Genomic DNA, 22,205 nt, shown 5'->3' with positions numbered 1-22,205 from the left:
GTGTTCCTGTGTTACATAGTGTCCCCCCCCCCTCCCCCCACCCACAATGACAAACTCTGCAGTAGCGAGTCAGCGTAAAATTCAGCAAGACGTTCTAGTTGTAATCTTTGCTTTCCTGGGTCTATTACTCAATCAAAAGGTGGACCCAGTGGATAATGTCTAATAAGAGCAGTTAGTTCATCAGCCCAGTGGATGCATTTTATTTAACTCTATATCTTCAGAGAGATTTTTCTATATCATTGTTGATTTAAAAACAGAATTTTCATGAGTAATGTTTAATTCAAAGTTCGCATTTGTAAATGTTATTTGCATATAGTAAAGATTGTGTCATGCAAACTAAATAAGCCTTGGTCATCCCACAAATTCATCGGTGGTTTTTAACATGGAACTTTCAGTCTGACACCCCTTTGTAGGCATTCATGCTTGTTCTTTGCTTACAGGAGACAATGAGAGAGAAGATATATACCCCTCTAACAGTGGAGAGTGCGGTTGATGCCAGGTCACTAAGTATTTATTTTAAATAATTAAGCTTTATTGCATTAATATTCAATTGTTTTTAAATTAATTAAGAAGTTCCCGTGTTGCTTTTTGAAATCCAGAGATGCAGTTGCCAAGATCCTGTACTCCCTTCTGTTCAACTGGCTCACAGACAGAATAAATGGTCTAGTTTATCCAAGAAATGAGTCCTTTTCCATCTCTATACTTGATATTTATGGATTTGAGGTAAGAGTCTCTTTCTAACTAATAACTATTTTTTTTGACATTGGCTTTTTTTCTGTAGACGATGCCATGTCTAGGTGTGAACCTGTATTAAAGCTCAGGCACTTTATTTTATCTCTGTTTACAGGATCTCGCATTTAACAGCTTTGAACAGCTGTGCATCAACTATGCAAATGAGTATCTACAATTCTTTTTCAATAAGATAATATTCAGGGAGGAGCAGGCAAGTCTTAAAGTCTGGTTTAGGTTCATTGAGTTCTCATTCCTGTGTGCAAAGAATCGTAAAAGGATGAATATGTAACGTTTTCAATAAGATAATACTCTGGGAGGAGTAAGTAAGTCTCTGATTTAGGTTCATTGAGTTCTCATTTGGTTGTGCACTGAATTGTGGGCATCAATTATTTTCGAAGGATGAATATATGAGAGAGCAGATCAGTTGGAATGAAGTGCCTTTCAGCAACAATCAGGACTGTATTGACCTCATTGCCTCAAAGCCTTATGGGATACTTCGAATTCTCGATGACCAGAGTTGCTTCCCTCAGGTAAGGATTTCAAGTGCCGAGAAATTGGTCATATGTCCAGCTTTTGATTTTCTCACTGTCTTAATGTAACGTCTCCGATCCCAGGCCACAGACCACACTTTCCTCCAGAAGTGTCACTACCACCATGGAAACAACCCACTTTATGCGAAGCCAAAGATGCCCCAGCCTGAATTCGCCATTAAACATTACGCTGGAAAAGTCACTTACCAGGCATGCTGCGTTACGTTGTGTCTGCAACCAGCTAACAGTTCAAACTTGCGTGTTCTGCAAATTAGAACAGTAATCAATACTTAAATTAAAGCCTGAGAGTAATTCAAGTCCTTGAGTGTAATGCAAGTGAAGCTCTGAGATGCGGAAGATGCACCAGAGGCTTAGCTTGCTGTTTAACGTTTCCAATCCATATATTATAGCTAAGAAAAGAAATCCTAGTTAAATAATCCTAGCTAGATTGTGGAAAAGTAGATTGCATTCACCTGGCATTAATGCTTAAGTAACACCAGACTGACTAAATACTTTAATGCCTCCATTTCAGGCACACAAGTTCCTGGATAAAAACTACGATAACGTGCGGCAGGATGTCCTGGATCTCTTCACTCAGAGCAAAAACCGGGTAAGAGTTTAGGCGTTTTCACGAAGTGAGCTCGCATGTCCTGCGGAAGCGGACCGGGTGTCACGAGCGGCCTGCCACTGTGTACAGATGGTGGCAAACCTCTTCCTGAAACACACCGGCATCCTGGCCAGACAGAGGTCCCTCTCGGGGAAGAGCAGCATCGTCTCACGCCGCATTCCGCCCTCCACGGTGGCGGCCAAGTTCCAGCAGTCCCTCCTGGAGCTCGTGGATAAGATGGAGAGGTACCGGGCGACCTGGAGCTCTTAGTGGATCTTCACTCAGTGGGCATTGCCCCACGTATCTGCTCCACTTATGGAGATTTTAGGCCATGTCATTTTTTAACCTGTAATACTTTTTGCAGAGTTTATTTTCTTATACGTGTCACTATTTGGTCTGTCGCACATGTAGGTGCAACCCTTTTTTTGTACGCTGCATAAAACCCAACAATAAAAAGGTATGTATAATTATTCCCCTTCATTTTGAGGCTAACTGCTTTATTTATAAAGTAAATCAACTCATCTTGGATTTAGTTGATACTCATTAATGATACCTGTTGCTGCAGGAACCTGGTGTATTTGACACCGAGCTGGTCAGCACCCAGCTTCGGTATTCTGGAATCCTGCAGACGATTAGGATCCGGAAGGAAGGGTACCCGATCAGAGTGCTTTTCCGTGATTTTCTCAATAGGTACGTCTGCATTCACTGTGATCTCTGACAGTACAAAAGGATAGATACCATCCATAGCAAATTTAGTAATTTAATTTTAAACCTAAAACTAATATCTCCAAAAAAGCCCCATCACTGACCAGAAACAAGCTGAATTTTCAGAAGTCCCACTTGCCTTTTTCAGTAAAATATTTTCACTCTTCTTTGAATGCTGGAATTTATAGAAAACTGGTGCAGTTGTCAGCACTGTTACCTCACACCTCTGGGACCGAGGTTCAGCACTAGTTCTGTGTGTGTTGAGTTTGGATGTTCCCCCCATGTCGTTATGGTTTCCACTGGGTACTCTGGTTTCCTCCCACAGTCCAAAGCAAATGCTGGTGTAGTGAAGTTACCAAATTGTCCATAGATGTGCCTGTGCGAGTGAATGGTGTGCAAGTGAATAGTGTGCGAGTGAATGGTGTGCGAGTGAATGATGTGCGAGTGAATGATGTGCGAGTGAATGGTGTGCAAGTGAATAGTGTGCGAGTGAATGGTGTGCGAGTGAATGGTGTGCAAGTGAATAGTGTGCGAGTGAATAGTGTGCGAGTGAATGGTGTGTGAGTGAATGGTGTGCAAGTGAATGGTGTGCGAGTGAATGGTGTGTGAGTGAATGGTATGCCAGTGAACGGTTTGTGAGCGATTGCTGTGCAAGTGAATGGTGTGTGAATGAAGGGTGTGCAAGTGAATGGTGTGCGAGTGAATGTTGTGCGATTGATTGCTGTGCGAGTTCTTGCTGTGTGAGTGAATGGTGTGCGAGTGAATGGTGTGTGAGTGAATGTGTGCGAGTGAATGGTGTGCGAGTGAACGGTGTGCGATTGAACGGTGTGCGATTGAATGGTGTGTGAGTGAATGGTGTGCAAGTGAATGGTGTGCGAGTGAATGTTGTTAGAGTGAATGTTGTGCGATTGATTGCTGTGCGTGTTCTTGCTGTGTGAGTGAATGGTGTGCGATTGAATGATGTGTGAGTGAATGATGTGCGAGTGACTGCGGCCAACCTTGAATATGTGACCCATCACCACGAAATGAGTCTTATGGGTGCAGTTCTACCAGTGCGACTTAAGAATCATTTCGTGGCGACGGGTCCCATATGACAAGCAGAGGTTCTGATGTATTTGTCAGGTACAAAGCCCTGCTGGGATTGCGATGTCCTCCACCCATGGACGGAGAGAATTGTGTCGCCATGTTGAAAAAGCTCTGCCTGGTCAAGAAAGCGGACTATCAAGTTGGGGTCACCAAGGTGAGAAAAAAGATACATCAATATTAACTCCTCCTAACTGGAGCATTTTATGTGTGACATAAATTTCATATGTGTAGCCACTGGAAAAAAATAAATGACATTTGAAGAGCAAATTTCGAAAATTCATTCAGCCTATACTTTGGATTTATTGAGTTGAGGCCCCCACGGACCCCCCACGGACCTAAAGCCAGTCCTCTTCATATGGTACAGTACTGAGAACCAAAAGTCACTCACTTTCATTAAATTTCCAAAACTCAGTAAGTTCACAGAAATTTTCTCATGAATGTATCCCATGGACTGAGTGAGTTTTGGAAATTTGCTCTTCATTTATTATTTAAAGTGTGAGAGAGCAGAGCCAACAAAAAGCATTCCAGACAAAACAGCGTTAGGCTAAGGTCAAATCGTTTACCTTAATTGTTACTATGATATGATATCATTTATTCAGTTAGCTTCCTATCAAGTTTCACCTGTTTAGTTTGTGTAGTTCTGTGTCTCTCAGCCCAGACCTCGAGGACCCCCAGACAATCCTGTCCCTCGTAGGGATCTAGGAGTGAGGAAAATTTGTGGACTATCTGGCAGGGAGCTGGGTGGGAGCAGAAATGTGGACCATCTGGGGGTGACCAGGTTGAGGAACACTGGTGTAGTTGATATCAAGCATCAAGCCATCCAGATAACGCTAACCAGTCCTTTCAGGCAAGAATAAAACAGCCTGTTGTATTGATTGATTATAAGCCGATCAATATTAAATGTGTAATTTTAGAGAGTATGAACATTGATAAGCTTGTTTATGCTTTATAATGGTAGCCGTAGGGACCTGGCAAACATTCCCGCAAGTAGGACCATTTTAGCCTGAACTATGCCTTGAATGCACCTCACTTCCTGTTTGTTTTAACATTGTGAATTTGTGTTTGGACGCCTGCCTGCCTTTCTCTCTAGATCTTCATGAAGGAGGACCTGTACCAGCTGCTGGAGAGCAAGCGGGACCGTGTGATGCACGTAGCGGCCCTCACGCTGCAGCGCTATTACCGCGTGTACCTCCTCCACAAACAGTTCACGTCTCTGCGCGTCACGGTCATCAGACTCCAGGCCCAGTGCCGCGGCTTTCTCGTCCGGTAGGGTCCCGTCGGCGCCGCTCTCAGAGCGCTCCCCGCTGCCCTCACCTCACTCGCCCACTGGCTCCCTCTTTTCTTTACTTTGTCTGAATGCGGTCAGGATGCGTATCGTGAAGATGAGACGAAGCCTGATCAGGTTCCGAGCTTTGGTCAACGTCTATGTGAACCAAAAGAGAAACATTGAGGTACAAATCAGCTCCCACATATACTGGAAACCTTAAAGACTGCAAATCTTGTAGAGTATTTTTGATAACATTATTATTAATCATTTCTTGTTGGTGTTGAACCTGAATTCTCCTGCTCATGGATTTTTAAAAATCTTCTGTTTCCTCAGGTAAAGCTGGCATCTGTGAGGCAAGCAGAGGCCGAAAGGATGCAAATCGAAATGGTAAACATCATCCCGTCAAGAATGTTTATGGCCTAAAAACTTGGAGCCCTTCCAGGCGGGCTCACGTTCCGACGCGTCCCATCATGCAGGAGCTGATGAGGCGGAGAGTGGTCGATGTCACCCACCTACCCATCCCAGCGGAGCTCGGCGGACTCCTACAGGCCTTGGCAGGTCTCTGACAGATTCAGCTCATCTATGCCGATTCGGCTTGACTCCCTCGATGTCTCCTGCTCGACTTACTAACGTGACCAATGCATATTAAAGATTTATTAGTTTCAGCTAGTCTTAGACGGACTGGCCGGTGATGAGGTTAGATATGAGCCTGGCTGTTGTATGTTTGCCCATTTGTGCGTGTGACATGGCCAACACGGTTATTATCTGACTCGCTGCAAAGGAGAGTTTAGCGATCTGACGTCATGCCCACTTTCAGCCCTGTTGCACGTTACTGTGATCCCTGATTGGCACCTTGTTTGTTGACCTCAGCTGGCAAAGAGCTGCATTCGGATTGCCTTGCTCTGGTCCAGGCCCCAAAGATACAGGTGGAGTCTCAGCTTACGCTACCACTTGACATTAACAACTACCTCATCTCCAGATATATCCAGACTCACTTTAGGGTAAGACTGAAATGAGACTGCAATGGCTCATTTGTTCTGTCTTCTGCTTCAGTTATCCATCCAATTCTTGTTCACCATGTCCATTTATCAGATTAGGGTTTCCCGGAATATAAAATGAAAATTAAAATTACAGACGGTCCCCGGGTTACAATGGTCCGTGTGATGATATTTAGACTTTACGATGGGTAAATGTTTTTTTTGCTTTCAGTCCATTATTCAATACATTAAATGGGATATTCAACATTTTATTATAAAATAGGCTTTGTGTTAATGATTTTGCCCGACTGTAGGCTAATGTAAGTGTCCTAAGCTTGTTTTTAAGGTAGGCTAGGCTATGATGTTTGTCAGGTTAGGTGTACTGTATTAAAATGCATTTTCACCTTACGATATTCGATTTATCAGAATGTGACTCCATTCTGTATATCAGAATTCCTTTATAGATCCCCAGTTCATTGGAACAGGGAATTTCCATTCACCTTTCCTTCTAACCACTTATCTAGAAGGTGAAAGGTTAAATTCAAAAGTTTGAATTTGATTTTTATTTATATTTCATGTACAAAGTTGTATGTCACTTAACAAGTAATATATTTAACAGGGACGATGGTAGTTGCCATTAAACGTCTTACAGATCCATTCCTGAAATATAGGAACCAAAGTTTGGAATGTTGACTGAACCACTTGAAGCCCCTTTGACGCATTTGGATGAGGAGTTGAAACAAGAAGCTCTGGACATCTTCTTAATGGTAGGATCCTGAATTCACTCAGTAGCGCTTACAGACAGCAGCCCTGCTCTGCTAGGTGCTTCGGCAAACATTACACTCCATGATTGTCTTTTTTCACTTGTTGAGATTTTAAGGTTTATGGGAGACCCACATCTCAATGGAGCTCAGGAGAACCTGTTTGGGAACTACATCATCCAGAGGGGCTTGTCTATCCAGGGGCTGAGGGATGAAATCCTATTTCAAATTGCCAACCAAGTCTGGAGAAACGACAACTCTGCCAACTCGGAGAGGGGCTGGCTGCTCCTCTCTGCCTGCTTGAGCGCATTTGCACCGTCTAAAAAAATGGACAAATATCTTCTAAAGTAAGATGCTGCTCCTTGTCGCTTTGGAAGTCCACTACTGCAAAAGTGTCTTTTCCCTAACCTTAACTGCCTAACCCATTATTTAAGATCCTGGTTTGATTTGCAGGTATGTTTCAGACTATGCCTACAATGGCTTCAAAGCTGTTTGCCAACACAGACTTATACAAGCTATGCAGAAGTCCAAGCATGACCCAGGGACTGCCAGAACCTACCCACCATCTCTGCTGGAGTGGACAGCCAATAGGAAAAGAGCAAACATGGTTTTGCAGGTTCATTGTTTTGATGGTGAGCCACACTGCATCGATACTTTATAAGGGTTTATACCTATATTTAAATTTACATAAGCATCGGCTCCAATTTCACAATCATTCTAAGGAGAATTGCGTATAGTTATATTTTACATATATTTAATTTGCTCCTGTCTTGAGTAAATCATGTGGCCATGATAGGAAAAGCGTAGGAAATTCCAAGGACAAAATCTTGATAATCTACTGCTATTTATTTTCATAAATTTGCATGTAAAAATACTGCTGTGAATATTGTAGTTGTTACTTCATCCATCCATCCTATCATTCATCATCTGCCCACTTATATGAAAGTTAAGCAGTGAGGCCAAGATATTACCTACTGCTGTTATGCCGTTATACGTTTTGTAGCCAGGAACGTTTCTCCTATTTTGTCCCAAGTCACCCATCTGCTTTTGTGCCTTCGAAGTCCATTAGAAAGCACCTAATCTACACCTCTATGTGTCATGTTCTAGATATGCCGGTGTTGCCTTTCGGCCTAATTATTTTACCAGTCTTCCATTTCTTCCTCAGGGGCCTCCTTCCTGTGTCCTCTTCATTCCTGGACCAATGGAGAGGAGTTGGCAGGAGACGTACTCCGGCACAGGTGAAACAACCACCGGACACTTTCCTAATTAAGTAAATTGCCCTGATTAGAGCTAGCTTAGGTAATGGCAAAGTTTCAGCTAATCTCAGGCTCAGTTTTCGCAAGTTTGATGACCTTCCTTTAAAAAGGGCGACAAAATGGTGGGTAAAGATTTACACTTCCTGAAAAGAAGGAGGTCTGTAATGTTACAGTGTTGGTCATGTTTCCAACAAATGTTACCTACATCACCAGTTGTCATCGATTAGCATTGCTAATGGATAGCGCTGTTTCTGTGGTGTCTGTGCTCCTGATTTGGGTACCTGCTATGTGTTCGTCTCCCTGCAGGGGAGTACTGGATGGCCGCAGAGGCTGGTCAGTCCTCCTGAAGGAGCACAGAAACCGTGTAGAACTACAGGGGCATGACTACGTCATGGACCTCATATGTGACCTAGAACTAATGGCCGACTTCCCAAGGCAGAAGTCCTACTTCATCTCCTCTTCAGAAGATCCATCCCAGACCAAGTTCGATGGCCGCATGTAAGTCGACCGTGTATTGGGACGAAATGTGCCAGTGGCTGTAAAACAATGACCTGTTGTGTTGTAAGATCAGCACCAAGTTTATCTGCTCACAGTCTTATTATGGTGGTATTCATCCAAATCACTAGACAACGATATTGTAAACCTCTTACTATACATGGTCTATTGCTAAAACATGTAACCTTATATAGTGTAGAGTAAAAATTTACAGACCCATAAACTACCTGTGTTACCCTATGCCTTCGGAACACCCCAGCAGCCTGTTTGGGAGTGGTTTTGAATCTGATGAAGAAGGACCACTCTCCCACACAAGATATCCAGCTATGCACAGCCTGCCTGACTCAGAGGGGTACCACAGCCATGGTAAGCCCCCGTCTGGGTGAGCTGAGAAGTCATTTCATTACGAAGATCTCTGAAACTACCCATGCCTTCCGCTCCTTTCAGCGGAAAATGACATGATGGCGGACGTCCCCACGCAGAGAGGTTTGGACCGGTACCTTGACAGCCTGTTTGACCCGGTCCTCTCGTATGGCAATGGGGTAAAGTGATACTTCCTCTATTCCACGATCAGTTTTAAAGTATGAAGTTACTCTCAGCACTGATAAGACAACTAGTTAACTAGTATTTAAATTAAATTTGACCATTTACTTGGAATGGGACATGGAAAGACATCTTCCGTTTTCTGATGAAAGTACATTTGTGTTTATTGTATGCATTTGAAACAAACATTACAGTTTTTCTGTGGATGTCTTTACCATGGTCATGGATGCCTCCTTTACATTCTGCTACATAAATAATACAATTTCTACCAGAGTAGAACTGGTAACGTGGTCAGGTAAATGAAGTGAGTGGTCACACCATGCATTGTGTGAAGGATATCTGATCTTGTGTGTGTATGAGAATTTGCATGTATCAGATGTGTACTGACAGAAACTGATCCTCTCCAACAAAATAGTGATTAAATTACCAAATTACCGTAATTCTCAGAGCACTGAGGCTCCCCCAGTTAATTTTTTTTTTTAAGGATCACTTACACTGCCTGAGGATATGACACTTAGGAAATGAATAGGTTATTTTTTAATGAACCCTGCCCTAGATTCTCAGAGAGCTCCTAGATTACAGGCATTACGTTAGCCCTGACGGCCAGTGGAGGATTTTTAAGAAATGCAAGTGGGGCATTTCTATGGAAAAGGATCTGTACTTTGCGTAAATCATGTGACTGTCGGGGACCATCATGCCTTTGACCTAGTCGAGTACAGCGTGGGGTCAGACATGCCCCATAATAGAGCGGACAGGGTATCTGTAACAGGCAGATGCAGTTTTCTGCTTGGGGGGTCTCACCGTCACACCTCCCTGTCTCCTCAAAAGGACCTGGACAAGCCGACCAGCATCTCCAGCCGGATGAAGGGTGGCGGTGGAGTCGGTGGGGGCGAGAGGGGGGGCGCGCCGTCTGCCGCAGGCACGTCTTACCGGCCCAACTGGCAGTCTGGCGGTGAGTCCAGTCCCAAGGCTGCCCCCCCCCCAATCCCCTCTTCCTGCCTAATGCAGAATTCCAGCAAATAGATTCACTGCTGGTTTCCTGTAGCTGGTTTGCATATCTCCCAGTACTGGGTAGAGGCAGTACAAGGGGTGAAGTACAGTCAATAGTCTGTTTACTCCAGTAAATATTCTCACTAGTAGAGGCTCATGCGAAGGCCTCCATTGTGACCAAGAAATATTATTGTAGCAAAGCATCAAACTAAGTCATCTGTCTAATATGACTCTGTGCTTTCCCTCCTCTTCCTTCTCCATTTAATTTTTAATTAGTCTGCGTAACTTCAACTGAGAACCTTTGTTTTAAAGCAATAGATTTAATCAGCACACCATTCCTGAGTTTACCATAAAAATATATTTATGCTCATTCAGTCTTCTAAATGGTTTAATTTGAAGGTGTTTTGTTGTGCTAAATATTTCATGACGGGTTTAATTGTTTTTTTCAGCAGGCTTGGCTTCACATGTTTTGCCAGTTTCCTATTAGTGCTGTATAAACAACCCTAAACAAGCCAGTGTCTCTGTCAGTAAAAATAAGCAAATAAATGAAAACAATTTTACCAAAATTGTCTTTGAGAAATGAATAACCCGGGGGCGGTATGGTGGTGCAGTGATTAGCACTGTTGCCTCACACCTCTGGGACCCGGGTTCGAGTCTCCACCTGGGTTACATGTGTGTGGAGTTTGCATGTTCTCCCCATGTCGTCGTGGGGTTTCCTCCGGGTACTCCGGTTTCCCCCCAGAATCCAAAAAACATGCTGAGGCTAACTGGAGTTGCTAAATTGCCCGTAGGTGTGCCTGTGTGTGTGAATGGTGTGTGAGTGTGCCCTGCGATGGGCTGGCCCCCCATCCTGGGTTGTTCCCTGCCTCATGCCCATTGCTTCCGGGATAGGCTCCGGACCCCCCACGACCCAGTAGGATAAGCGGTTTGGAAAATGGGTGGATGGATGGAAATTAATAACCCAAACAACTGATAATTCTACACACTACATTTTATTTTGATAGAAAAAAGAACAGCTTATTTTAACTTCAGTCTAATTAGGTCAGATGAAAATCTAGATTTTTGTTTTTGTATTGTGTTGGCTGGCATTCCTGAAAGCGTGCATGTGTGCCAACATCAGTGACACATGTCTCGTGTTTTTAGCCGTGCAAGTGCTGCCCAGGGTAGGCGGGGCTGTACCAGGCGTGCCAGGCATGTCCACTGTACCACCGACGCCCAATGTGCCAACACTGCCAGGTAAACATGATGGAGCAATACAACCAACTTCTGAATGTGATTCATAATATTCTAACTTAATTTAGTGTCACATCACCACAGCAAAACATTTATATACAGCGTTAGTCAAAAGTTTGGACACAGACCGGGGAAACAGGAGCAGGGAGACGGCGAATTGGGGAACGAGGGATTTATTATACAAAACATCAGGAACACGTGAGGCGAAGCACAAGACAGACGTCAGATGTAAATGACCGGACTGGGGAAAACATACCTAACGCAGACTTAAATACATTGGACTAATGACAGCAACAAGAAAAAGCTGATCGCACGGGGATTCCACGCGAGGTTAACAAAGGGGCGTGGCACACGGTAGGAGCGGACGATCGGGGCAGGACAACAATGCTGATATAATAATATGCTGTGCGTTTGTCCATTTTATTAATGCTGATATATTCCATCTGTTAAAGGTGCTGAACAGACTGTTCTGACCCCACAGCAGCAAGCCGTCATTAACCAGCAGGCCATCATCATTGTCAGTATCCTCATTACTGTTAAGCCATTTCCAGGTCAACGATAACTTACGTGATTCAAGATTTTCTATTGACATTTGAAATTTACTTCTGTCCTAGTTTTCTGATGCCTCACCCTTGTATGCTTGAATTATAACGTATAACGTAGCTTCTGGACAAGAGAAACTGTGTCGGGGGTGGGGGGGGGGGGGGGGACACTTCATTGTGCTCCAGTGTAATTGCATATTTCCCCAAACCAGTGTTTCCCAATCCAGTCCTTGGGGGCCCACTGACAGTCCACAAAGACATGGACTGTCTGGCAGGGAGCTCAGGGGGAGCAAAAAAGTAGATCTGTGGGTCCCCGTGGATTGTATTGGGAAACACTGGTTTAAATGGTTCCTGCACGCATTGTCAATGCAGAGATCCAGACCCAGGGCTCATGACAGACTGCCGCTGCTGGTTGTCCCACGTCCCAGTCTGAGTGCTGCGTCTCTGTCCACGGCAGGCCCAGCAGATGACCATGCAGGCCATGGCCATAGTCTCCAGCCCCATGACCAGCCCTCCAGGCAGCCCACCAACCAACCCCTACGCCAGGCCCCCCGTCAATCCCTACACTAACCTTACTAACCCCTATGCCAGCTGTCTCGCTGACTCGGCCGGCCGGGACCGCTCTGCCAAGAGTGTGTCCCCCCTCCCCCGCGCTGCCGTGGCCGCTCCGGTGAGTCTGTCCTGGCACTGACCTGCGGGAGGTTTGCCTTTCTACTATTGCAGTCCTCCATTCCATGTGTGATGTCTTGTGATCTCTACGATCAAAACGCTTAACGTTTATACGCCAAACATTCTGCAGGCAAAAGGGACGACACAAGCCCCCGGTCCCCCCAGTGACAAGGAAAAGCCTCAGCGCTCCGGTACGTCTCGTTGTTACTCCCCGAACATGAAGGTCAGGGTGCGGTCTGGTGCTGAGGTGCTGCACACCTGGAAAACAGGAAGTGATTTGTGTCTTAGTGTGTGGACATGTGTCTCACCTGGCCCAGGTCAGGATGTGGTGAGATCCTCCGCCACCAACTCGGAGCACACAGAGCCAACACACAGCATCAAGGACATCATCAAACAGTACCAGCCGACCCCAGCCACCAAACCCGCCGAGATTAAAAGGTATGTCACATGTACCGTTCTGGGTCCACCGTGCCGTATGTATCGACGGTGTTCGTGGTTACTGAGACAGGTGATTTTCATGTTGCAGGAAAGAAGGCAAAGTGTTTGTGAAGAAGATGAACCCCCATGATGAAGCCATGATGATCCTGAAAGGACAGATGAACACTCAGCCACCTGAGGTACAAACCAAATCTACTGTAAAATACGCTGTACAAATATATGTTTATTTAACTGCTGCTAATACTCCTCATAGTATTAATCTCAATATGTTTTAAAATGGAGGGCATACGGGGGACCATAATTCATACAGTGGGATCAGCCTTATTATTAGCCAATGAAATGTTTTGATTCAGTGAGTGACAGGGGTGGAGGCACTACAGGAGCCGATCATTTTTCAGTTTGGGCCAGTGCCCCACCCCTTTGTACAGCCCATGCAAACCATACAGCCACATACACATACTGTTCATGATTATGGCTTCACATTGCTGCCCTCTCTCTCCAACTTATCACACAGCTCAGAAAGCCAATAGCCTCCATTACTGCAGTATCTTCATTAAAGGAACAGAACATGGATGAGGAAAGAGTTCTGAGGCGTCCCAGAAGCATCAGGACGATACGGGCCCAGACGCTGGTTCCGCTGAGCTTTCAGGGAGCCTGTGCGCCTCCTACAGGTCATTGCAGCGTTGCAGAGAGATGCTCGGCGGACCTGCAGCATATGGAAAAGGGGGTGGTGACACTCTGTCCTATTTATGATCCAGTGTCCCGAGAGCTGCCAGTGGAGGGAGAGGACATCCAGACCCAGCTGCACAGGAGGATCAACGAGGACCACTACACCTACACCAACGTGCCCTGGAAGGTCTACCTCCGGAAGGAGGTCAGTCCTACAAATACAATTCCCACATAGCTAAACACACGATCATCCACAGATCCACACTAAATCTCCACACTATGTTCATTTGATTACCTATGGCATTCATTGGGTCTGATTTTCCTTCATTCTACTGCAGGTTTTCTACCCAAAGGAGAGCTTTAACAGTCCGCTAGTACTGGATCTTATATTCAGACAGGTAGGCTAAGTGCTTGACACACATTGTTAGCAATCACCATTGTGCTCCACCTGACTCACCGTTACTGCATACCCTCCCATCTAGATCATCAGTGATACCTTCTCAGAGGCCTGTATCCGCATCAGCAAGGAGGAGAGACTCAAAATGAAATCTCTCTTCGGTAAATCTAACATTATGCCTGTAATCGGAAGATCGCTGGTTCGAATCCCATGGTCAGCAAAGTGATTTCACCTTTGGGTTTTTGAGTGAGGCCTTTACCCCCTGTTGCTCTGTGGGCTGGCTCACCCAGCTTTCTCATTTGCACATCGCTTTGGATTCAATCGTCTGCTTTATAAATAAAAAACGTAAAGATGCAAATGAAGACCTGCTGCACCTGGCTCTAAACTATGACACTCTTGGCCGCTTGTGTTGCAGCCGAGCACCGGATCGATTCAGGGACTCTCAGCCAGGATGATGGTGTGAAGAAAAAGGTGGTCACGACCGCGCGCGATTCCTGGGACATTTACTTCTCACGCCTGTTCCCGGCCTCCGTGAGTGCCGTCGCAAGTGCCGTGACACTCAGTGCGTGACACAGGGTCTCACATGTATACGTGGCTGTGCATGAGTGTGTATACGTGTGCGTGCTCCTCAGGGCAGTGTGGGCACTGGCGTGCAGGTCCTCGCCGTCTCCCACAGTGGGATCAAACTCCTCAGGATGGTAAAGAGCAGCGCAGCCGATCTGGACTACTTCAGGGTCCTACGGCCCTACAGGTACATGAGGAAGGAGGTCACTGCGCCCCCCACTGGTCATACCAGTTATATTCATGGAAAAGTGTGCTACCTTTTTATTCTTTGTATGCTTAGTTTATTTGCATATTAACAGAATTTCATTTTATTCTATGACAGATAGCTATGAACATTCTCAAGTTATGAATTGCAAAATGTGTGTAATGCTAGTGTTTTATATATTTGATGTGAGTATTAAATCTACATTTAAAAGAGCTCATTGTCAGATTCTTTTAAAATCTGTATTTATGTACAATCTGTTCATTACGGCATGAATTCCTTTCTTGTGAGGCCAGTATTACTGTATTGGACACCCGTTTCTCCATCTTCCATACGCTGATCCGGTACTGGGTCACTATTGAATGGTATTCTTTAACCTCATATGATGAATTTTGTGTCTTTTCATACATTTTTTAATAAACAGAATATGACCTTAATATCTCTGGTCTTTTTACAAATGAACAAAAAGTCATTGTCAACTTGAAAACTAGCATCTTACTATCTATTACAGTCATTTCCAGTGGGTGTTTCTAGAAAATAAATAAATAAATAAATAAAATTCTTCTCTTAATTTTTAGCTATACGGACATCATGTTCCTCACCATCCCCTCAAGGAACATGCTGGAGATCAACCTGACCAATGAGAAGCTGATACTGTTCTCCCCTAAAGCCTCTCAGGTCAAAGCTATGGTGGACTTCTTCATCACCGAGCTCAAGAAAGTGAGCCTCCAATGGAAAGCCTTTTTGTCGCAGCACTGGCAACCAGTGTGCAGTTATAAAGCTCTTCCACACCTATCTGCAGGATTCAGACTGTGTGGTGGCCGTACAGAATTACATCACAGATGAGAGGACACTTCTGAGCTTCCATAAGGGGGACATCATCCGACTGCAGGCCCTGGATGGATTGCAGGAAGGTCAGATGCAGCGACAGGGAAATCCCTTCACCTGTGATTCAGAATGTGCCTGTCAGACATACTCGTGGGAGTTTTTCCTACATAAAAATGTTCTCAGGGCAGAAGGAAAAATGATTGGTTCAAACATATAACCAATCAGATTGTAGAGAAGGTGGGTCTAAACAACTAGAAGAGGCGGGACCATGACATCTTCCTCTAGATGCTTGGACCCACCTCATCTACAATCTGATTGGTTATCTGTTTGAACCAATCATTTTTTCCTTCTGCCCTCAGAACATTTTTGTGTAAGTAAAACTCCTATGAGCATCAAACACACATGTTCATCAGTTTTCGAACCCTGTGCAGGTCAGTACTACGGATGTGTCGTGAGGAAGAAGGTGATGTATTTAGAAGGATTGAAGAAAGACACCCCTGACTTTGGTGGGTTTGTATGGCCCGTTAAAATGCACTGCATCATTTCACCATCATCTTTGATAGCTATTCTGAAGCTTAATACGTCACAGACTTGGTGTGCCATGGAAACAGGAAACCATCAGTATAGCGAGATTCGTTATAGCGTTGTGACCTTAAACAGAGTGTATGTTATGTAGGTATGGTCACATGTACAGAATTAGCCATAACGGGTATTCAAACATAAACATATAGATATTGAGGCTAATTGTGTTTTCTTTTCATTTATTTTTATTCATTATTGTCAGTATCCATTCATTGATGAACTGAACGTGAAACAGTAACAGTAGTATATTTGACTCATGTTCTTGCAGTAAATAATTGTTTTTATGCTTATAATAATACTCACTGCCGTTAGACTTTTTCATTCACCAATTTGCGCATTATATTTGGGATGCTTTGCGGTGGCAGTCTTGCATCCAACTTATGTTGTATTGGGTCACATTATACCATAAACAATTTGTGACATTAAATCCTTCTCTCTGCCTTCATCAAGGCTGGAGGTTTGGCGCGATCCATGGCCGTTCAGGGATATTCCCTGCAGAACTCGTCCAGCCTGTGGCAGCACCGGACTTCATCAATCTGCCCGTGGACAGGAAGGAGAAGCCAAAGAACAGGCAAGGTCAGGTGGCGGCATCTGCTGCAGTTGTTGTGGCTGTGGCCTCATCTGTAGCTGCCCACGAACTGGATCATTCCATTGAGGTACACCTCCCTCCCCCCACACTTAGAACTGTCTGCCTTTTTCATTGGCTGTTCAGTAGAAGACACTTCCAATTGCTTTTGTCTAATTAAACAGATTTTCACTGGTAACCCATTGACATGATACAGTACCTTCCTCTAGGTGGCGCTCAATGTCAGTGATTACCACGAGGATTGCGGTGACAACAATAATTCCGATCTGGATGAGTCTGTGCTGCAGGACAGCCAATACAACCTAGTGGAGTTTGCCAAGAAGTACTTCAGAGGAGCCCAGGCGAGAAATAGGTCAGTCATTTCATTCCAAGCGTTACGTTTTGTTGAACGTTACTGTATATCTGTGAAATAGCGAAAAAGAAACCATACACAAAAACAGTAAAAAGTTCTGTTTATTGTCAGTGATTCATACAGAAAGAAGTCCAAGAAGAGCAAAGATTTGAGAGAACCTTCTGACATGGTGAAATACTCCAAGGTAACAGTTGTGCTCTATTCTAACAATCCCCCATAGCACATGTTTTTATCGGTACGATTTTTTACGCGTAGTGCTGTTCATTAAGTGTGTATTTCTTTTCTGTGTTTAATTGATGAATTCCGTTCTTTGGCTTGCGATGCATCCTGAGTCTTTCTTTCTGCAGTTCCCGATCCAGGAGTCTTTAATAGACTTCACAGATGTTAACATAAACAGAGTCGCTGTGGACATTTTCCTGGGTGAGTAGGGAGCCTGTATATAATTACTTACATAATGTGAACCATCCACAACATCTGCTATGTGGATTCATGTGTAGATAGTCAACACTATTCAATTCTTGCCCTTTGCTTGAAACGTAAGTGTAATCCTACTTTCTCTAGTGTGGGCTGCGTTTGTCATTTTCTAAGCAATTTTCATTCCGTATTATCAACAGCTATTATGAAGTTTATGGGCGACCAGCCCCCAAGAGGTCAGACAGAACAAGATGTGGTCTGTCAGTTTCTGAAGGTACAAGGTTTCCTGACTCACGTATCGATTCGTATAACAATAGGTCTGCAAACATAATTGTAATCAGTGTGCCCAGGGCTGAATTTAGGGGGGTGGGAGATAAAGTTACTGATCGAGCTCTGGCTACTGCTTAAAATGCTGCTGTAACAACCACACAAAAAATTTGGGGCCCGCTACAACTTGGGGCCCTTGGCTACAGCTCAGGTTAGCCCGTGTGTAAATCCGACCTTGAATGTATCCACGTTACATATCAACTAATGGGCACTTAAACATGATTTACAGCTAACTGGGGAGTATGGACCATTGAAGGATGAAGCTTACTGCCAGCTCCTCAAGCAGATCACTGCAAACACGAGTTCGAAACTGTGAGTGTGCTTCCACGCTATGTGTTGAACTCTTTGTTGACGTTCTGTGGGGCTGCAGTGACTTTTTTGGCTGGTCTTGCCGACACTGTACAGGGACAGCTCTCAGAAGGGTTGGAGGCTGCTCTACATCCTCTCAGCCTACTACCGCTGCTCAGAGGTGATGAAGCCCTACCTCCTGAGGTTTCTGCAGGACACCTCTAAAGGGCCCGGCGTTCTCTTCCAAGGTCTTTAATTTTCATATCAGCGCAAATGTACATAAAATAAGTATGCATTTACACTGTTATCACAATCGATTGTCGCAGGTATCATGTTTAAAGGTGAATGTGTACTTGCATACCAGTTATGTCCATCCCTGTATATATGTATACATAAGGCTACCTAATGTTTCCATGCTAGGAATCGCTAAAGCTTGTGAGCAAAATCTCAGAAAGACGTTCCAGTGTGGTGGACGCCGAGTGTTCCCCGGAAACATGGAACTGAAGGCCATGGTGGTCAGTACATCGAGACTCTGCCTTTTAGTTTGTGACCCTGTTTTGCTGGAACATCCCTTAGAGACGTTGCGCTGCCCATCTCCCTATTCAGGCGGGACGAAGCTCCAAGCGGCAGTTGATTCTCATTCCTGGAGGAATCGAGCGCCATCTCAAAATCAAAACGTGCACCGTAAGTTGCTCAAGGGTGAGCTTCATGCCTGCAAGATACCTCATGCAGATGTCTTGACATGTTTTGAATATTCGGCTAATATCCTGCGCGTTTCGTTTGCATCTCAGGTTGCATTGGATGTTATAGAAGAAATTTGTTATGAGATGGGACTACAAAAAGCAGAGGCAATGCAGGAGTATGCCATTTTTGTGGTCACCAACAAAGGTGAGGATATGGAGTCCATATTTCGTATTGTATGATTATGGATTCATGTATAGCTTTCGAAGCAAGTGAGCAAGAAAGAAATGAATACATAATTTTTGCCATCATCCATCTTCTATCCATTTACCCAATTCGGGCATCATAGAGCATTAGGCAAGAGAACACTCTGGATAGGATCTCAGATTACAAACACACATACAACTTAGAGATACCAATTCACGACAAGCCTTCGAACTGCAGGACAAAAACGGAGTGCCTGGAGGACACCGTTAACCATTTCCAAATCATGTTCCTGAATCAGAGTGTTCTTGTAGGCCAGCATGTACGCCCACTGAACAAGAAAGAGTACATTCTGGACATCGCTACGGAGGCTGAGCAGACTGACAGCAGCTACAGCTTCTGGTTTAGGAGGGTGATCTGGTCCCAACCACTGAAGTTTGACAACGAGCTTTGTGTCACTATGCACTTCAACCAGGTACACTCCATTCTGGTCACTTGTGTCTGTCTGCTGCTTGGGCAGGTGCTCTGAATGATGGCCCATGTTCCTCCAGGTGCTTCCTGACTACCTAAAGGGCCTGCTCAGCGTCCTGCCCCAGGGGAAGCTCAGCGAGCAGCAATGTCAGCAAATATGCAAGCTAGGTGCACTGCAACACCGTGCAAAGGACAGCATCTACCTGCCCACCATGTAGGTCTAAGGTGGCATATTACTCTTTGATGACATGTAAACCTTCTTAATCCACAGTCTACAAAGTGTCACCTAAAGTCATTTTACAAAATAACTTTTAAAAAAAACTACATTTCCCATAATTAACTACTTCCATGGCTCCATCCATATTTCATTTATTGGCCTTGATATCTTACATTACAAATTACATTATACCAACATACTATAAACTCTTATAAACTGGAGTAATTCTGGATAAAAGTCTGTCATGAGATCTAACTTTGGATCTGTATTTTTTCGACATTGTCCAACCTTCGCAGCCGTGAGGTTCAGGACTGCGTTCCAGCTAAGTTCTTTGGGTTACAGCGCCCTCAACAGTGGTTAAACATGGTGATTCAACACATGCAGCAGGTCCAAGCCCTGAGCCCTCACCAGGCCAGAGCACAATTCCTAGGTAGGAGCAATATTTATTTTTTTAAGTGCAATACGTTTAAATGCAGTTCCAGCAGCCCCCCCCCTGCCAGAAAGCTAAGTCGCTGAGAGTATAAATGTATATTCTTGGGAGTCCACTGATAAACTCTCTTCTCCTCCCATTTCTCTCTTTTTTGATCTCTTTTTTTAGACCCTGTTTTGCATATAGGACACTTCCAATGCTGGTAAACGTATTTCACATGTCTTCTCTTTTCTCCTCCGCTTGACTTTGCCTGTATGTCCAGGGCTGGTGAGCGCCTTCTCCATGTTCGGCTCATCCTTCTTCTTCATCCAGAGCAGCAGCGACAGTTCTATTGTAACACCATGCATACTGGCTGTCAATCAAAATGGCCTGAACTTCCTGAACAAGGACTCGCTGGTAAGACTGACCTCTGACCTCTGACCTCTCACTAGCCTGTGAAGCAATGTTAGTACATGGAAAACCATCACTATACGGGTCATTGCTAAGGCTTGGTGTCAGGTTACATGTTTGTCATTAACACATTAATGCTAGAGTCATGTTAAAAGTTAAAATAATCTTCAACTAATGCATAAAACTTTAAATGTGAGCAGCGATGACCTGATGCGTAATAACTACCTAGTTCAGATGTGTGGGACCCGCAGTATGCAAAAACACGAGCTGTCAGACCGCATTTATCTTACCTGAGTGTGGCGCAGTTGCCCAAGTCTAATGCGAAGTCTTACACGGCTTAAACCGGATTTAGAGGGAAAAAATTATTTGTCTCTCCCTTTGCAGGAGCTGATGGTGAAATTCCCCCTGAAGGAGGTGCAGTCCACACGCACGCAGAGACCCACAGCTGGCTCCAGCTTCCCCTACGTGGAGGTCATGCTGGGAGACCTGATTTCCCAGCACATCACGCAGCTTCAGCTGGAGCAGGTAGCCCTGGGAACACTGGCACGACTCCACCGTCCCATTTCTCTCCCATTATCCAGCTGCCCTGGCTCAGAGGTGCACAGCGCCTCTGCTTCGCAAGCAGTTCTTTTTACCTACAATGACACAAATGTGCCTAATTTCTACAATCTGAACCAGCATAAAGCAGTAATATAGTTATCCCTGCTGGTTATTCTAGTTTAGCTATATTGATAGTACATTTTCCATTGTGTGAATTTTTAAAAAAGCAAGTGTGCATTTCCGGCATTACCTGTGGATTCATTTTGTCTTATGCTAAAGACATTGTAATGATATTGGAACATGGAACACAGAAATTAAAATGAAAATAGAGGAGACCGAAGGCAAATCAATACAGGGAAAGTGGACCTTAAGAGTCAGGTGTGTTGGCTCAGTGGCTCAGGAGTCTGTCCTCCTGATCAGAAGGTCACTGGTTCAAATCCTGTAGTCAGTCGAGTGTTTTCACTTCTGGGCCCATAACCCTGTTACTCCACCAACCTGCACTCTAAATTGAACCTCACTTCGGACAAATATTTTTGCTAATAAATGTATATTAGTTTGCGACAGTGTCTGAGAGAAATGTGCCCGTGTGTGACGGCAGGGCCTGGAACTCTGTCGCGTCATTGCTGTGCACGTGGAGACGATGCTTTCCGCACGTGAGAGGCGGCTGACCCTCCCCCCCAGCGAAATCACCTTGCTCTGATGGGGCTTTATCCGCATAGGCTGCAGCATGACTGAGAAAACACTGCGACCTGCAAGGTACAGAGAAACACTCACATACAGATACTCACAGTTACTCTACCTACCTCTTTGGGAATAGATTTTACCTTAAACCTTCTTAATGGAGAGCTAAGGCAAGTTAAACGTAAATCTACTGAAATATGTGTACGTTATACATGGATGTAATTAAAATCATTCAGGCCTACTGTTTATTCTGTAAAATACTGATTAGGTCTTTGAAACGTATTTGTTGCTTCTACGCTTCTAGATAGATATGGAAATGTTTTTTGTTGATTTCAGAATATTTGTTGTATAAAAAGTGTACATATATTTTATGGCTGTATTTATAGTTTTTTTCTGCTCTGAAGATCTCCACAACCATTGAAATAAATGTTTTATATGACATTAAATATTTATACACAAAACTGCTTTGTCTAGTTAATCTATGTTGTGTATAGGATGCAGTTGGTCAATACTAATGAAAAACAATTCAACAAAATCACCAAGCACAGTGT

General features: G+C 44.3%; 1 protein-coding gene and 1 long non-coding RNA gene across 2 annotated transcripts in view; one reads left to right on the top strand and one right to left on the bottom strand.

The window, feature by feature from the left end:
- LOC125742120 (unconventional myosin-XV-like) overlaps window positions 1-21,699 on the top strand; it is a 41,485-nt gene extending 19,786 nt beyond the window's left edge. The window contains exons 12-65 of the mRNA XM_049013800.1: window positions 441-499; window positions 600-723; window positions 848-943; window positions 1,131-1,262; window positions 1,347-1,472; window positions 1,795-1,872; window positions 1,960-2,114; window positions 2,281-2,326; window positions 2,435-2,559; window positions 3,697-3,814; window positions 4,751-4,926; window positions 5,027-5,111; window positions 5,261-5,314; window positions 5,404-5,485; window positions 5,798-5,928; window positions 6,576-6,671; window positions 6,777-7,012; window positions 7,119-7,297; window positions 7,831-7,903; window positions 8,228-8,419; window positions 8,676-8,782; window positions 8,864-8,958; window positions 9,788-9,911; window positions 11,093-11,185; window positions 11,635-11,699; window positions 12,182-12,394; window positions 12,524-12,584; window positions 12,711-12,831; window positions 12,920-13,010; window positions 13,346-13,502; window positions 13,590-13,705; window positions 13,839-13,898; window positions 13,983-14,058; window positions 14,313-14,428; window positions 14,530-14,648; window positions 15,242-15,383; window positions 15,466-15,577; window positions 15,923-15,997; window positions 16,524-16,729; window positions 16,869-17,011; window positions 17,123-17,195; window positions 17,359-17,431; window positions 17,626-17,699; window positions 17,982-18,064; window positions 18,158-18,288; window positions 18,461-18,555; window positions 18,647-18,724; window positions 18,832-18,928; window positions 19,240-19,400; window positions 19,477-19,610; window positions 19,910-20,043; window positions 20,306-20,439; window positions 20,818-20,958; window positions 21,572-21,699. Coding sequence (XP_048869757.1) covers window positions 441-499; window positions 600-723; window positions 848-943; window positions 1,131-1,262; window positions 1,347-1,472; window positions 1,795-1,872; window positions 1,960-2,114; window positions 2,281-2,326; window positions 2,435-2,559; window positions 3,697-3,814; window positions 4,751-4,926; window positions 5,027-5,111; window positions 5,261-5,314; window positions 5,404-5,485; window positions 5,798-5,928; window positions 6,576-6,671; window positions 6,777-7,012; window positions 7,119-7,297; window positions 7,831-7,903; window positions 8,228-8,419; window positions 8,676-8,782; window positions 8,864-8,958; window positions 9,788-9,911; window positions 11,093-11,185; window positions 11,635-11,699; window positions 12,182-12,394; window positions 12,524-12,584; window positions 12,711-12,831; window positions 12,920-13,010; window positions 13,346-13,502; window positions 13,590-13,705; window positions 13,839-13,898; window positions 13,983-14,058; window positions 14,313-14,428; window positions 14,530-14,648; window positions 15,242-15,383; window positions 15,466-15,577; window positions 15,923-15,997; window positions 16,524-16,729; window positions 16,869-17,011; window positions 17,123-17,195; window positions 17,359-17,431; window positions 17,626-17,699; window positions 17,982-18,064; window positions 18,158-18,288; window positions 18,461-18,555; window positions 18,647-18,724; window positions 18,832-18,928; window positions 19,240-19,400; window positions 19,477-19,610; window positions 19,910-20,043; window positions 20,306-20,439; window positions 20,818-20,958; window positions 21,572-21,673 — 6,165 coding nt within the window. The 3' untranslated portion in view covers window positions 21,674-21,699. The remainder of the gene's footprint in view (window positions 1-440; window positions 500-599; window positions 724-847; window positions 944-1,130; window positions 1,263-1,346; window positions 1,473-1,794; window positions 1,873-1,959; window positions 2,115-2,280; window positions 2,327-2,434; window positions 2,560-3,696; window positions 3,815-4,750; window positions 4,927-5,026; window positions 5,112-5,260; window positions 5,315-5,403; window positions 5,486-5,797; window positions 5,929-6,575; window positions 6,672-6,776; window positions 7,013-7,118; window positions 7,298-7,830; window positions 7,904-8,227; window positions 8,420-8,675; window positions 8,783-8,863; window positions 8,959-9,787; window positions 9,912-11,092; window positions 11,186-11,634; window positions 11,700-12,181; window positions 12,395-12,523; window positions 12,585-12,710; window positions 12,832-12,919; window positions 13,011-13,345; window positions 13,503-13,589; window positions 13,706-13,838; window positions 13,899-13,982; window positions 14,059-14,312; window positions 14,429-14,529; window positions 14,649-15,241; window positions 15,384-15,465; window positions 15,578-15,922; window positions 15,998-16,523; window positions 16,730-16,868; window positions 17,012-17,122; window positions 17,196-17,358; window positions 17,432-17,625; window positions 17,700-17,981; window positions 18,065-18,157; window positions 18,289-18,460; window positions 18,556-18,646; window positions 18,725-18,831; window positions 18,929-19,239; window positions 19,401-19,476; window positions 19,611-19,909; window positions 20,044-20,305; window positions 20,440-20,817; window positions 20,959-21,571) is intronic.
- On the bottom strand, window positions 20,057-21,761 carry LOC125742125 (uncharacterized). Its single transcript, XR_007398023.1, has 3 exons — window positions 21,664-21,761; window positions 20,724-21,068; window positions 20,057-20,371 (listed from the first exon to the last, which is right to left on the bottom strand). It is a non-coding gene; the product is annotated as an uncharacterized LOC125742125 (long non-coding RNA).
- Between the last annotated feature and the right edge of the window lie 444 nt (window positions 21,762-22,205).

Source organism: Brienomyrus brachyistius, chromosome 5, assembly GCF_023856365.1.
Source record: "Brienomyrus brachyistius isolate T26 chromosome 5, BBRACH_0.4, whole genome shotgun sequence".
NCBI classification, from domain to species: domain Eukaryota; kingdom Metazoa; phylum Chordata; class Actinopteri; order Osteoglossiformes; family Mormyridae; genus Brienomyrus; species Brienomyrus brachyistius.
The sequence above is the reverse complement of the archived record's forward strand: the minus strand, read 5'-3'. Positions and strand labels throughout refer to the sequence as shown.